The following is a 14,765-nucleotide window of genomic DNA, read 5'->3' as shown; positions in this document are numbered from 1 at the left end:
TTACAAAAAACATGTATATTGTGCAATCCGGCACTTTTCGCAACAAGTAGTGAAAAAAATGTATAACACCGCATATAACAACCATTTTCACGGACTTTAAGTAGCTTTCCAACCGTTTTACGTGAATTTATTTTCAATCCATACATTTCATTTCCATGGCATTTCCACTCGTGGCAAGTTTTGCCACATGTTTGTATCCTTAAAAATGTTAAGCCACAAGTAGCTATAAATCAGACTCCACGGTGTGTCCTGAAATTTGAAATCGTCATCTTAAAGGTGTTCAGTGCTCAAGAATTTTCAAAGAACAATCTTTAAATGTTATATTTGCCGTTTTATTTGGAAACCACGTGAAACAAGAATTCTAAAGATCAAAGCGCCTATACTTTACAATGGCATTAGTATCACCCAGTGTTTAAGCGTAACTGATTTTTAAACCTGCCAAGAAGTTAAAGTTTCGCCCTGTTTTAGCCTCATTCTCGTCCTAGAAATACCGCATTAGTTTCCGAGAAAAATTATTCAGCCTCAGTTCTGTTCAATCCACTAAGAAACATAAAGGGCCAATTATTTACATAAATTTATTGCCACGTATAAAATCTAAACTAAAACATGTAAAAATATATATTTTTGTGTCGGAACATCAATGTAAAAATGAAGAATGCAAAACGTAGATATACAAGAATAAAATTACATAAAAAAAATAAACTAAAAACTATAAGATTATTCCACACCTCCTATTCCTTCATGATTTCCAATGTTCTTGTCTTCAAAGGCTGTCCTCTTGGTGCTTCTATAGCTAACTTGGAATCTTTGGTATATCTAGAAGACAGTGCTTCTACATTTATATCACTGGGTAGGTTATAATGCCAAGTGAAATGGCGATGATGGATGCTTTTGCCATGATCGCTATTATGCTCATCTTTAGCTTCACCCCGAATAATCAAATCTCTGCCATTAACACGAATGCTTATTTCATCTGGAGCATAACCAGACACATCTAAAGATAAGTGGTAATTCTTCTTTTCCGCAGAGTCTTCCGTTTCACCTTCTTTGAGAGAGATCTTCTTCGCAGCTTCAATAGTAAGAATTCCATCTTGTGATATGTTGGATGTGAGAGTGTGAGTATCGATATGTTCGGGTATGGTGTATTTACGTTGAAATTCACAAGCCTCGTAGCCATTTTCAATTTCGTTTCGATGCTTGCCAGTGATTGTCATCGTTTGACCTAAAATAAAAAAATTATCAAGTTTGTTACCTAGAACCCCTGATAATGCCAAGGAATTGAGCGCGTTTTACTCTACGGGAATTAATTTTCGCAAATTTCACAACTATTGAACAATTTTGCGAAAACTAGTTTTGCAAAAATTATTAAGTAACTCGCTATTTGCGAAAATTAATCCTTGCGAAATTTTAATTTTTTCTCCTTTTTTATAAAAAACAATTTTTCCCTTTAAATTTAACTAATACTATAGGTAAAACATAATTAAACAGTATAAAAGTTAAAAGAAAAAATGTTAAAAAAATTTCACTTCCGCGAGATTCACGAAATTCAATCCTCGCGAAATATTGGTTACTTTGCGAAAAATATTTTTTTCACAAAAAAAAAAATACAGAGAAGCATTTTTCAATGCAAGCACAGAACCAAGAAACTTACCATCAACTTTAACAGTGATTTCATCGGGTCTATAGTGCTTAACATCGAGTCGAACACAAAACTTCTCCCCCTGATCAGCCAATTCACCTTTTGAAGGTGGCTTATATGGTTCATGGCCAACAAGCTCACGATACAACCGATCTCGTTCTCTTGAGCTTTCTCTTCGCAAACGTTGTCCACCTTTGGAGGGTAAAGGTGGTTGGGAATTATAAAACATAGGCGAATAGCGCATTGGTGGAAATGTCAGTTCAAGGTTTTCATCAAATGGATCTTCTTCCAGACCAGCTGATGCTGAATCATGAACAGGCACGTGCCAAGACGCCATATTGCTGTTGTATGTAAGAAAAAAATAGATGACACTGTGACAAGAAAACGATATATTTGCATAAAAAAAATGCAAACAGAAATTAATTAAAAAGCAGTAATTACATTAAAAAAGTATATAACAAGTTACTTTTAATATAAAATTGAATAACTGAACACTTTACATAAAACTTAAGGTCATAACCACACAAAACAAATAAAGCCATACACAGACTACATAACTAAACACAACTTTCAGAAATGTCTAGTCACTGGAAGTACTGTGTCTCAGCAGCAGTGACAACTCTATATTTTTAAGTCTATTAACATATCTATGTATTATACAGTTAAAGGGATTCCTGCATTAAAAACGATCCTTTTATATTTGTGGAGGAAAAAAAAAGTTGTCTATCAAGTCTCTTCAAATTTTTTAAAAATCTTTTTTTTATTCTCAAGTAATTCAAGATTCAACTGTTCAAAATCTGAGAACTTATGATGTCATAATGATGTGATTATGATGTCTTATGATGTCGTACTTTTCTAAAAAATGCTGACATTACATTTCTACCTTTAATTAAAGATGAAATTACTTTTAAGCTACAAAACTTCACATTATGTCAAGACATCATCAAGAGCATAAGTTCACACTGCTAAAAAGTTTTGATATTTTGTAAGTTTGCAAGATATTAAAGTTATTAAGTTATGCTTCTTACCTTATTACATCTTTAATGATGATGTGATAAGGTTGGATGGAAATTCTTGACTTAACATACAAAAATATCATTTTGCAATGAAAAATTCCTTTAATAAACACAGGAAAGGAGCACTTTACTCTGCTACTTATTTTTACATCTGTAGAGCTTAAGTAATTTTAAATTTGGTCTTAACAGACCCTACAATACTTTACTCTAATATTGCACAAACTAAAGGAAAAAATGTGTCTAGATACTTACTTCTTTATATTTCATTGTAGAAGATAAAAGAAAAAGTATAAAAATAAACATAAAAATACTAGGAAACTAATATGATACCAGAATAAGTTTTACAACATTTTTTTGACCAACACATTATAACAACACAGTCTTTGCATGAAAGCATATAATATTCATTAAGCAGAACTTTATACAAGATCCCATGTATATAATATATAGACCTTTTTGAATGTTTACATTTTCCACAGTAAGCCCTTTCAGCTTTAACAACTGCATGGCAGGCAAAAATATCCCGGCGCTAGGTGAAGTTATCATCATCATCATCATCATTCTCGGCTTAACGTCCGTTTTCCATGCTAGCATGGGTTGGACGGGGTACATTAATGACCCTCTTCCAATCTGATCTAGACTGTGTTAGATCTAAACTCAACTTCCTCTCTATTAAGTCTGTCCTTATAACCTCCTGCCAAGTCTTTCTCGGTCTGCCTCTGGGCTTTGCCCCAGGAACTATCAAGTCTCTACACTTTCTTACCCAATTATCCTCCTCCATTCTTTCCAAGTGCCCCAGCCAATTCAACCTTCTTATCTGGATAACATCTTTAATTCTACAGAGACTTAGCCTGCTTCTTAGCTCATCTGAACTCTTTCTGTCTCTCAGACTGGCATTACACATCCACCTAACCATTCTCATATCATTCCTTTCTAAACGGAACCAGGAAGTTAGGTCCTTTTTAGTCTGTTTCTTCACACAAAGGTATCATTTTACGACTTTATATAAATATATGTCAATAAGAAGTTATCTATATACACTCAGATAGTTGAGAACTTCTGTTACTTAGGTGATATGTTGGGCAGTGAAGCGGGTGTTGGAAGCAGTGTTACTTGCAGGATAGGTTCTGCTTGGAAAAAGTTCAGAGAGTTACTTCCTTTGTTGACTAGCAGAGTCCTGTCAATTGAGGCAAAAGGTAAGTTGTATGAGGGCTGTGTAAGAAGTGTTATATTGTACGGTAGTGAGACATGGGCAGTGAAGCCGGAAGATCTTGACCATTTAGAAAGGAATGATATGAGAATGGTTAGGTGGATGTGTAACGTAAGAGTTCAGATGAGCTAAGAAGCAGGCTAAGTCTCCGTAGAATTAAAGATGTTATCCAGATAAGAAGATTGAATTGGCTGGGGCACTTGGAAAGAATGGAGGAGGATAATTGGGTAAGAAAGTGTAGAGACTTGATAGTTCCTGGGGCAAAGCCCAGAGGCAGACCGAGAAAGACTTGGCAGGAGGTTATGAGGACAGATTTTATACAGAGGAAGTTGAGTTTAGATCTAACACAGTCTAGATCAGATTGGGAAAGGGTCATTAATATACACCGTCCAACCCATGCTAGCATGGAAAACAGACGTTAAGCCGAGAATGATGATGATGACTCAATAATAGTTCAAAGCCTTAAAAATGTTTCCGTAAAAAGAAATGGGATGAAAAAGACTATTCTTCAGCAAGCTTCTGGATCTTTCTGCGTGCCACGCAGTTGTTAGAGCTAGAAGGGATTACCACAGTAAATGTATACATTCAGAAAGGTTTATAATTTCCTATTAACATTATTGTAGTACATTATGGTACAAAGTGAAAAAATAGCATGCAGTTAATGTGTAGAGGGGAGGGGCTCATGAAGCTTAATGGAATATTGCTGTTAATGGATGAAACCTTAGTTGTCAACGGCCAAAAAATTAAAGCCAGCAGGTTTAAGATTTTTTGACATGTGGTAAAAAAGGATGTTTTTTAATCGTTTGTTTTTCTGGTTTCTGTTTGTTTCCTGGTGGTTATTTCCACATCATTTCTAATATTTCTATTTGCTTCACGTTTTAGTAAGCAGCTAGCTATTTTGAGGCTATATATATATTTCATTCAATACAAGTATTCTTTAAAAGTTTTACACTCATGTATTTGCTTTGTTGCAGGTTGACAGCAATAATCAAATATATACTTTCCGTGTTTGCTTTGTTTTGCGTGTTGCATAAATTTCTCCAGATTCCAATGTTTTGATTTTTTGTTTCCTGTAACATGCACACGAATAGTTTTACGGTACCGATTAATGGACGTCGACGTGGTGTTTGTTTTGCTAGTTCAGCAGGCCGCAACTCTCTTTTTATCTCTTCGTAGACTAAGATTTTTATTTAGATATGACAAATCAACAGAATTCATTTCTCAGATATCCATATCCATATCTAGAGCCTGGACTTTAGAATAAACACCTTTATCTTTCTTCTAAACTAAACGGGAAAACTCGAGTGTGTTTACCACGATTTTAGTATTATAAAGGCCATGTATAAATAATAATATAGCCACTGGCACTGTGTTCTCTGTCTTATTTTATCCCAGACAAAATTTGTGCACTCAGGAGGGGAAAGATTATATAAAAGAAAATTCTTTGTCCTTCGCAAGAATAATTCCTCTTGTCATCAATACACTCAATCATTGTGCTGTGTTTTTCCTGCACGCACATAAATGGAGGTAACTTTTCCGCTAAGTTTGTTTAGCGTGACTGTGATTCAATGTATTCCGATAACTTTTATCTACAAAACACACCCCTGAGCCTTCCAAGATTTATCCGAATGTGTGTATTCACGGACGGAAATCCGCTAAAAGAGGGTGGGAGCGGGTCCGAATCCTAGGGGCTATATCCCGCTAACAAGGCTCAAAAAGAATTTTCGAAGGTCCCTTACAGAGTATAATTCTGTGATGTGTTTATTCCAATCTGTGGTCCACTTGAATTATTTATAAAGCCTATTTTATAATTATAATGGTTGCTGACTTGTCTCAGATGTAGCTAGTGGATGCTTCAAACATCGCCATGTATTATTTTTATTGCTAAAAAAGCCAAGGCGACATTAGGAAAACTCGTTGACATGAATTAACAAAGATGTTCTTTGTAGGAGAGCACATGTGGCCAAAAATTTTTTATCTTAAAAATGTTCTCCAGCCAGTTTAGTTTCATAATAATATAGGCTTGTTTTGTATTTTGATGAAAGATTGCCAAGATAACAATAAATTAAAATGTCATATCCCCACCGCACAAAAATACAATTAAGAACTAAAGAAAAAGTCAGACGCAAGGCATAAAAGAGGCTTGATATATTTTAGATGTTTTTTGTTGGTTTGTTTTTCTTTAATTAGGAAGTTTATTTTTGTGCACCTTGCTTTTGCTTCTTCTCTTTGGTAAAAATAATTAAAGTCCATTGTCTCTTTTTTTAAAATATTTTTTTGTTAAAATGTTACTGCTATAGGAACTCCAACTTTTTGAAATGTTATATCAAGAAAAGTGTTATTATACAGAGTGTGATTTTGACCATACTGGTGTATTGTGTATATATATTTAGTTGAAAATGTCTGATAGTGAAAGTGAAGAAGATTTTGTTAGTGCTGATGAGGGTGAAGATGATGACAATAAAAAGGATGCTTGTAAGAAGCAAGAAGAAAAAATGAAAGTGAAAAATGTAAAAAAAGTTGAAAGTGATGAAAAGATAGAGTCAAAGAATGAGGAAGCAACTAATAACATTAATGATAAAACAACCATTATTAGAAATAATGAAATTATTCAATCTGAGAGTGATAACGAAGAAGAAAACACTGACAAAGAAATAGACTCCTTGGCCAGTGACTTAAAACATACGAATGTTAAAAAAACCTCTTTGCCATGTAAGAATATTGAAAAATTTGATCAGCAGGATGTACCTAATCAATCAGCAAATTTGTCAGATGATCACGAACATTCTGAACATCATGAGAACACACTGATGGTTGATGGAGAAAAAAATAAATGCACAGAAGGTGAAAATGAAGTAAACCATAAAAATATATTAAAAGATAATAACCATGAAAGTGATATCAGTGAGGTTAAATCTGGTGATGTCATTAATAAAGACAACAAAGATTTCAATGACGGAGAATTAAAAATTACACCTGAATTAAACACCGGTGATGCAAATGAAAGGTAAGTCGAAAAACTTAGAAAGGAAAGCTTCATAAAACTATTAGGCCGATTTTAAGCCACTTCTGTCTGGTATGGGTCCTGGTTTTGCAGTTTAAGAATGCCCATAGTGGAACGGCATTGTTATAACTGTTATAGTAACAATAAACCACCCTGCCTTTTGCTCAATTTGTCACTTTTCAATTTTTACTGGTAAAAAATAATTTGTAGCATTTAAAGCAACTTTTGAAATGAAGGTGTAGAATTAACTTTTTCGATGTTTACAGACTTTTAAAACGTTTAAATTTTTCGCAGAAATAAAAAAACAAAAAGTATAAAATAAGACTTCTGATAAGGAAATAACAATAATAACGAAAACCTGAAAAAAGTCTATGAAACATGAGGCTGCATGATTTTCAACTTTATTTTCAATATGCTGAAAATAAAGTTGCGAATCACAAAAAGTTTTAGCAAAACCATGTAAAAAATTGTCTTCTTTTTGGTGTATTCTTTATAAAACTTTTCAAGTTTTTATTAAATGTTTTAAATTAAAAATCCAAAAAAAAATTCTTGCTTTATGTTCACATCAAGTGGATGCTATATGTACTTTGATTGAATGGTGGGTTTGCTTATAGTGGTAAAGTTCAACTTTTCATTCTGTGCAGACCACTTTTGTCAGAATTTTAAGAGAAAGAGCACTACTGCTCTGTTCTTAATTAAAACTCATAAAAAGTGACCAAACAAGTCTAATTATTGCTACTATCGTTTGTAACCTAAACTCCAGTAATAACCATATTCCTTTTATGGGCTAAACTGGTGATCAGTAGCCTGTTGTAGTGCAAAAAGAAAATTCTGCCTGTATATTTTTTTTCTTAATTTTTATAGTCCTGCAGAGAGCTCATTTGTCATTAAAGTCGAGAAAGCAATTGAAGCTTCAGAAATGGAGAAACCTATTGAACCATCTAGCACTGAAAAGGTTGCAGCAACACCTATTGTCGAAAAGGCTTTGAAAGCTTCTGACACTAAAAAAAATGTAGAAACACCAAATCCTGAAAAGATTATGGATATATCTAGCACTAAAGAAGTTGAAGAATCCCTCAAAGTTAGAAGGGTTACGGAAACACCTAATGCTGAAAAAGTTGTGAAAACAACCGATGACTCCGTTGTTGAAGACGTCACAGAAAATGAATCAAATGGCAATCAGAGTGTTAACAATCAACCACAGATTTCCTCCAGTGGCAACAACACCACAGGTCAAGAAGACTGGGGATGGGACTCATGGGCTGATGATTTTATATCCCAAACTGCAAACAAAGTTTCATCCCTACTGGAAACTGTGGAACACCAATTAGGCATACCTGATCCCAAGGAAGTTGCACAAGCTTTAAGAAAAGATGAGGTGGAAAGTCAAAGCAAGGAGGGTGAGAAACAGGCTGACAAACTTGACAATGTTTCGGATAGTTCTGCTGGAAACCAGGCTGCAGGTCAATGAAATTTTCTGTTCTGTTCTATGTTAGTGGTGCTAGTTATCACGGATGTTATTCTTTATACTGTTTGACAGATTGTAGCCAAGTATTTGAAATTGAGTTAAAAAAAATTAAAAATAAAATACATGTCTCCTGCAAAAAAACAACACAAAAGTCCATAATTCATGAATTTTTTACCAGTGAAAATATCACACAAAGAAAAATTAAAGCACTGTCACAAAAAATCATAACAAAGGATTATTAAAAGTGCTGTAATTGTTTTGTTGATAAAAGGCTTTTCTGCGAAAAAAATATTTGATAACATTTTTACGTCATTTTTCACAAACAATTATCTGCAGAACATGTTACCCACATTTCATTCATATCAAATTATGTATATGTACCAACATGTTTCTAAATTTTAGTGTTATCCTCATATACCTTTACTTCAAGATATGCCTTCTCTGTCTTATAGGTGCATCATCTTGGTTCTCCAGTTTTGTCCCAGTATCAACATTATCAAATCTTGTTCAATCCACTGGCCAAGATCTTGTCTCTGGTAGCATCGATGCATTAGAATTTCTTGGCAAAAAAACTGTAAACATTTTGTCTGAAGGAGATCCAGGTCTACGCAGCAAACGTGACCAGTTGCTTGGAAAGAAATCAACGTTATCATCTGTGCTACAAGAAGCTAAAAATAAATCTGAACAAGTGGATTGCAAAAGTTCTATGAAAAGGGGAGATAACCCAACAAATTTTAATGACATGTTTGAAAAAGTACAAGGAGTTGCACATTCTGAGGCATTGGAAATGTTATCTAAGGAATGTGATATGAAACTGGAGAGAATTTTAAATGCCCAATCTGATGCTGCGAAAGATGAAAGCATCGAAATATTGACTGCCATAAAAGAAAAGATGGAACTTGATGTTGAACTTGACGAATCAAAAGATGTAAATTTTAAAAAGGAACTTTATCTCCAGTCAAAGAAACTGCAATTAAAAGTAACATGTTCAAAACTGTTAAACACTTGGTCAAAACTTCAAGAAAAAACAAACTTTTCAGAAACTATTAATGTTCATGATTGTTATGAAAATGCTGTGATGACGTTAGCTGAATTTACATCGAGATGTATCGAATATTACAGAAAGGTTGCAGACATGCTCCTTATGACGGACATGGAGGCGAAAAAATTAGCGGAAGAGAGAGCATCAACATTAAAAAATATCACCCAACTCTACCAAATAGAAGTCACATCTTTGGGCAACAGTTACGCTAACCATTTAGCTGAAAATAACAAAGAAAGTGCTTCCCGTATAATAACAGATATTTACCTGGAAGTTTCGAACTGTGTGTCGCTGCTACATGACTCACATGGTTTATTAAGTCCAATATTAAAATTATCAGCTATTAAGTAACATTTTAAATTACCTTAAAGGGTTCGGTTTTTAAGTAAGAGGTTTTTTGATGTGGTTGTGATGAAAAATAACTTTTTATTAATATGGATGTTTTTTATAAAATTTCTGGTATGGCCAAGGTTTGTCACAAATTATGTTCATTTCAGTGAAGGTGCTTCTCACTATGGGTGATTGTGATATCATATATATGTCATGTTCATTTCTCTCATAAAACGTTCTCCAAAAAAGAAATGTGTGCATCATTCAGCACAACTAAAATTGAATATTATAACAATTATTTTGAAATAAATTTATATTTATATATACCTTAATTATATTATTTGTGAAAAATGCAATTGTATACTCTTTTTTTTTGATGTGCTATAAAGGCAGAGACTTACGCAAAGAACAAAGTTTATTTTCTTTGTTAAGAAAGGCGTAGGGATGGAGGGGGATAGGGAGGTAGGTGGGCAAGCATGTATTAATATAAAGGCATTCAATAGGAATATAAGAATTAAGCTGGCTTACTGCTAACAAAATTTTGCTGCATTTTAAAATATCATCTGCCCATTTGTTGTTTATTAATGGTTGTGAGGTTACTTATGGAGTTATTAGGGCGGTGGGAAAATTTTTACTTAAGCGCACGCATTTGTACAGGCTTAAATTTAAGATACTGTGTTTCCATGTGAATGATAAATACTCAACTATTATATATAGTAAACTTCCAATCGCTGTTTTTTTCGTATTGTCGAAATTACGAAGGCTTTTCTTACAAGGTGTCCGTTTTTACATTGTCTGTGTCTATATATTTACTTAATGTCAAGTTTTACAAAGGTGTACTTGATGTTCCTGTTGCAGTTTATCTGAATGATTCTTTTAGATGATAGCAGTTTGTGCTAAATCTTTTTCTTCGCTAGCTGGAAATTTTAAGAAAATTAAGATAACTTTGTTATGTGGAGGAGGAGCAGTGTTTTATAAAAGACATTTTTCTGCAGTGAACACTAACTTTACAGAACATTTAACAAGATTTAATGGGGTTTATGTGACTGTTCAAGATCAAGAACAAGATGCTACCACTTTTAAAGACGATTTACAAAGTAAGCTAGCCATTGCTTGCAACTAAAGCAATTTTTTTTCTTACAATCGCTATATGTATGCATGTACATACAGCGATTTGTCAGCTCACACGTACACCCAAATAGCCTATGTAATGTATATATGCTCACATATTTTGTTTTCTGAATTTTCTTCAGCGATCATGTGATTTTAAATCTTTAACGTTTTACATATTTTTTTAAATTCTTCTTACCTTATCCTCAATTAAAAACATTGTATCTTACACAAAAAAGGATAAATGGTTTCAAGAACAATAATATAAGAGATAAACAATTTCATGAGCAAGTTGCCATCAACAAACGTACAAAACAAAGTTTTTGCATACATAGTGGGAAAAAAACCCGATTATTAACGCGAATCATCGTGAACTTTCAAAATAGTGATGTTGTAACATGTCTGGTGATTTTTAACGTTGCCTTTGTTTCATTATAGGTGCGTTAAAACGATGGAAGAATGATCAACGAAGCAGTGTACTACTTCAGGTTCCAATATCACAAAGTCATCTAATAAGGGTAGCATCCCAAAATGGATTTATATATCATCATGCACGAAATAATATAGCAGTTCTGAGTTTATGGTTGGTCGAAAACACAGATTCAAAGATTCCATTGTTTGCCAATCATCAGGTGGGCGTGGCAGGTACAGAGTTTTGTTGAATTCTAATTTTTTTTTCACGCAAGATTTTTTTGGTTTAAGTTTTGGTTTGTTATGGGTGGAAGGCATTTTTAGCTCTTAAGTTGCTTAGCTAGCTCCTATTTATCGAACCTTTGAATCGTGTTTCTCAGTGGTGAACTCAACAAACACAAAAAAATCTGTGAAGAACACTAAAGTGCCATTTAAACATTGGCATATGTTTCTTCTGGGAAATAATTTTTCTTGGAAAGAGTCATAGTTCACTTAAGAAGGTTGTTTGAGCAGCAAAAAGTGATTGAGGGATTATTGTGCAGTTTAAAATGTGTCTAACATAGTTGCTTAATATTTGACTCTACTCGAGGCTTTTGGGTTGTTTACTATAGTTCTGAATTGATTGAAAAACGAGTCTTTTAAATTTTACTTAATTAACAATGTTGTTTGTTCATTGCAGGTGCTTGCTTCAATAGCGACAAGAACGAATTGTTAGTAGTTCGTGATAAGGGAAGAGTAAGTCAAATGTTGGTTAATACACATTTTAGCTGCAGTTGATTCTAATTTTGTGTCGTTAATAATTTACATTGGCAATTATTTGGCTGTTTTACGTACCAACATGAGCCTGAAAACGTCTTACAAAAATGACAAGATTTTAAAAAGTTACTATCCGGCTCAAATCATTATCATGTTAAAAGTGATAACAAATAGACGGTAGCTAGTATTTTAGCTGATATTTTTTTACCTTGTAAAATGACTACCATAAGCGAATTTAATTAAGCGCTGAGTTAGTCAAATTGCATTTAAAAAGACGTGTTTTTTTTGGTTCTACAGTTTTGACGCAAATTAACAAGTACCATAGTCAAAACGCTTTTAAAAGGAAAGTCATTTACTGCATTATGCTGAATATCAAATTCCTGAACGCGATCTTTTTTTTCACCTAACCGCTTTAGCTATTTGTTCTTCTTTTATTTTTTTTCATATTTTTCCTTAGTATTCAAATTGGTGGAAATTTCCCGGCGGTTTTTCTGACCTAGGAGAATTTGTTGGTATGCTTTCTTACTTTGTGTTGTTTTGCAACTGTTGTATGGGGTGTTTCAAAAGTGTTTACTCTTTTACTCAAAACTACTGTAAGGAGTACAGTGTTTTTCAGGTGAAACTTCTGTGAGAGGTGTGTAAAGGGAGGTTTTTCTCAGCTCGTGAGATTTTAGCGATAAATCTGTGAAGAGTGGTTGTTATTCTTTTTAAGGTGAAACTGCTGTGAGAGAAGTTTACGAAGAGACTGGTATCGAAGCTGGTAAGTATTATTAGCAACGTCTTTTTTCTCAATATTAGTTAATGAATATTATAGTTTTCCTAAATTCCAGTTTTTAAGGTCACCTTTACATTGACCCTAAATTAGATTTCAAACCGCTTTGAAATTTCGTTGTGTTTACCTAACGTTTTTTCTTATCGAGCTTGTGTTAACACATTCGCCATACGTTTGTACGCATGCTCAATAGGTAAAACGTGTTTACTTGAATATTTTAAGGTAGCAATTTCAGTCTTTTATACTGAAATGAAATAAACACCGAAATGAGTTTCATTTCGCTAGAAACCATGTAAACATGTATAAAGGCCGAAATAAAACTTCAAAAAGGGCTGCCTAATCATCAACAGAAGCCTCTGAAACAAATCCTACGCCATTTAGTGATGTCATTCTCTCTATCGTTTTAGAGTTCAAATCGGTTCTCAGTTTGCGACAAATGCACGACACAATCCATGGACAGTCGGATTTTTACTTCATATGTCGTTTGCAGCCATTATCATTTTTAATCAATCCTTGTCCAGATGAAATAGACGCGTGTGAGTGGATGAGCGTAGACAAACTTTCTAAAATGAATGACGCAACTCCGTTCGTGAAGTTAGTATGTAAGTTAATTTTAAAAGGAAGTGAACAAGGATTCGAACATGTGGACATTACAAATAATACTTTACAACATTGGATATTTAAAAAGAAACAAATGTCTCTCTATCATCGACCATTGATATGAGAATAAAAATATTTAGACTTCATATTTTAATTATTGTAAATTTATTTTTAATTCTTATAAATTGCTGCAAATAAAATGACTAAATGGAAAGACTAAATTTTGATCCTGAATAGAATTTCCTGTAAATCTTCTTACTTTGGAACACAGGGCCTAAAATCCCCTAAATCCTAAATAAATGTTTTATGCAACAATTTTCTTTCAAAGTATTTAAATTTTGTTATTACGTTTTCAAAAAAGATTAGGCTTTATCATAAGTAACCTCTTAATTCCTGCTAAAGTTTTTCAAAATTTTCTGTATTATGAAATGGTCTTTATACGTTTTTTTTCGTGTTTTCCCCTGACATTTCATCTCGAAACCTAAATTCTCATTTTTAATTCTCAAATTAACATTTACTGCAAATTTCGAAAAATATGTCGCTAATGCGAAAGTAGAGTAAAGGGACTACGAAGTGGCCGTTGCTTTTCGACTTTAGTGACTTACACGAAAGTCGAGCTAATGTCAGTGAAAATGTTTATGATAACTGAGGACAAAAACAACTAAAATCATCTCAAATATCATATTGGGCATTCAAATATAGCTGTAAATGACAGAAAAGTTCTCTACATGCATTGACATCCATGATTTTTTTGATATAAGTACTTAGCTTGCTTTTAACTCAAATTTTCTTATAAATTTTGCATAGAAACATACAAGTTTATTGCACATAAAGCCAGTTTAAGCAGCAACAATGACTTAAAATCTCTTTAGAGATATTAATTACCTTCTTAAAGCTAATAACATAGCATTTTTTACCAGATACAGCTCCCCGTGTGGTCTCTGTTTCCTTAATATATTTAATATTTAATATATTTTGCAGACCGTAGCTTATTTTACCGCTAAAAAGAATACTTAAGGTAATTTTTTCTTTCCGTTTTTGAAAATAAAAATAAAAAAGTAGGAAATTCATCATAAAGAAATTAATTATTTATAAACAGGCTATCCAGACGTCTATGTGGTTCTAAAGTGTGTATAATTTCTTGCACCTTGACTTTTTGCATGATCCAGTTATGACACGTCATTTTTCGGAATTTGCGAGCTTATTGGATCGTTTTGTAGCCCCTTCAGAACTTCAACTGGTCAAAATCTGCATTACTCACAACATGAGGCGAAAACATTTTTCATGGTATTTTCATTTGTAAATAGTGAAATAGTAATCAGTAGATTATCAGGCCATGGTTGGCCAAAATAAGCAATGGCTTATGATCAGCGTGCAGAAAGAAATAGACCTTTCTCGCATTCGATT

General features: G+C 33.3%; 3 protein-coding genes across 3 annotated transcripts; 2 read left to right on the top strand and 1 right to left on the bottom strand.

Moving 5' to 3' along the window:
- Positions 1-561: 561 nt before the first annotated feature.
- LOC130654245 (uncharacterized) lies at positions 562-2,753 on the bottom strand. Its single transcript, XM_057456793.1, has 3 exons — positions 2,668-2,753; positions 1,652-1,980; positions 562-1,222 (listed from the first exon to the last, which is right to left on the bottom strand). Exons 1-3 carry the CDS (start codon positions 2,736-2,738, stop codon positions 732-734), a joined length of 891 nt encoding a protein of 296 aa, XP_057312776.1. The 5' UTR covers positions 2,739-2,753; the 3' UTR covers positions 562-731.
- A 3,276-nt stretch (positions 2,754-6,029) lies between these two features.
- Positions 6,030-10,043, top strand: LOC130654242 (protein FAM114A2-like). Its single transcript, XM_057456791.1, has 3 exons — positions 6,030-6,872; positions 7,734-8,332; positions 8,790-10,043. Exons 1-3 carry the CDS (start codon positions 6,265-6,267, stop codon positions 9,728-9,730), a joined length of 2,148 nt encoding a protein of 715 aa, XP_057312774.1. The 5' UTR covers positions 6,030-6,264; the 3' UTR covers positions 9,731-10,043.
- A 178-nt stretch (positions 10,044-10,221) lies between these two features.
- On the top strand, positions 10,222-13,572 carry LOC130654243 (nucleoside diphosphate-linked moiety X motif 6-like). Its single transcript, XM_057456792.1, has 6 exons — positions 10,222-10,806; positions 11,258-11,464; positions 11,910-11,965; positions 12,444-12,498; positions 12,699-12,746; positions 13,166-13,572. The coding sequence occupies exons 1-6, from the start codon at positions 10,590-10,592 to the stop codon at positions 13,480-13,482; spliced, it is 900 nt and encodes a 299-aa protein (XP_057312775.1). The 5' UTR covers positions 10,222-10,589; the 3' UTR covers positions 13,483-13,572.
- Positions 13,573-14,765: the final 1,193 nt, after the last annotated feature.

The sequence above is a fragment of the Hydractinia symbiolongicarpus genome, chromosome 8, assembly GCF_029227915.1.
Source record: "Hydractinia symbiolongicarpus strain clone_291-10 chromosome 8, HSymV2.1, whole genome shotgun sequence".
Classification (NCBI taxonomy): Eukaryota; Metazoa; Cnidaria; class Hydrozoa; order Anthoathecata; family Hydractiniidae; genus Hydractinia; species Hydractinia symbiolongicarpus.
This window is presented reverse-complemented; position numbering and strand designations above follow the sequence as displayed.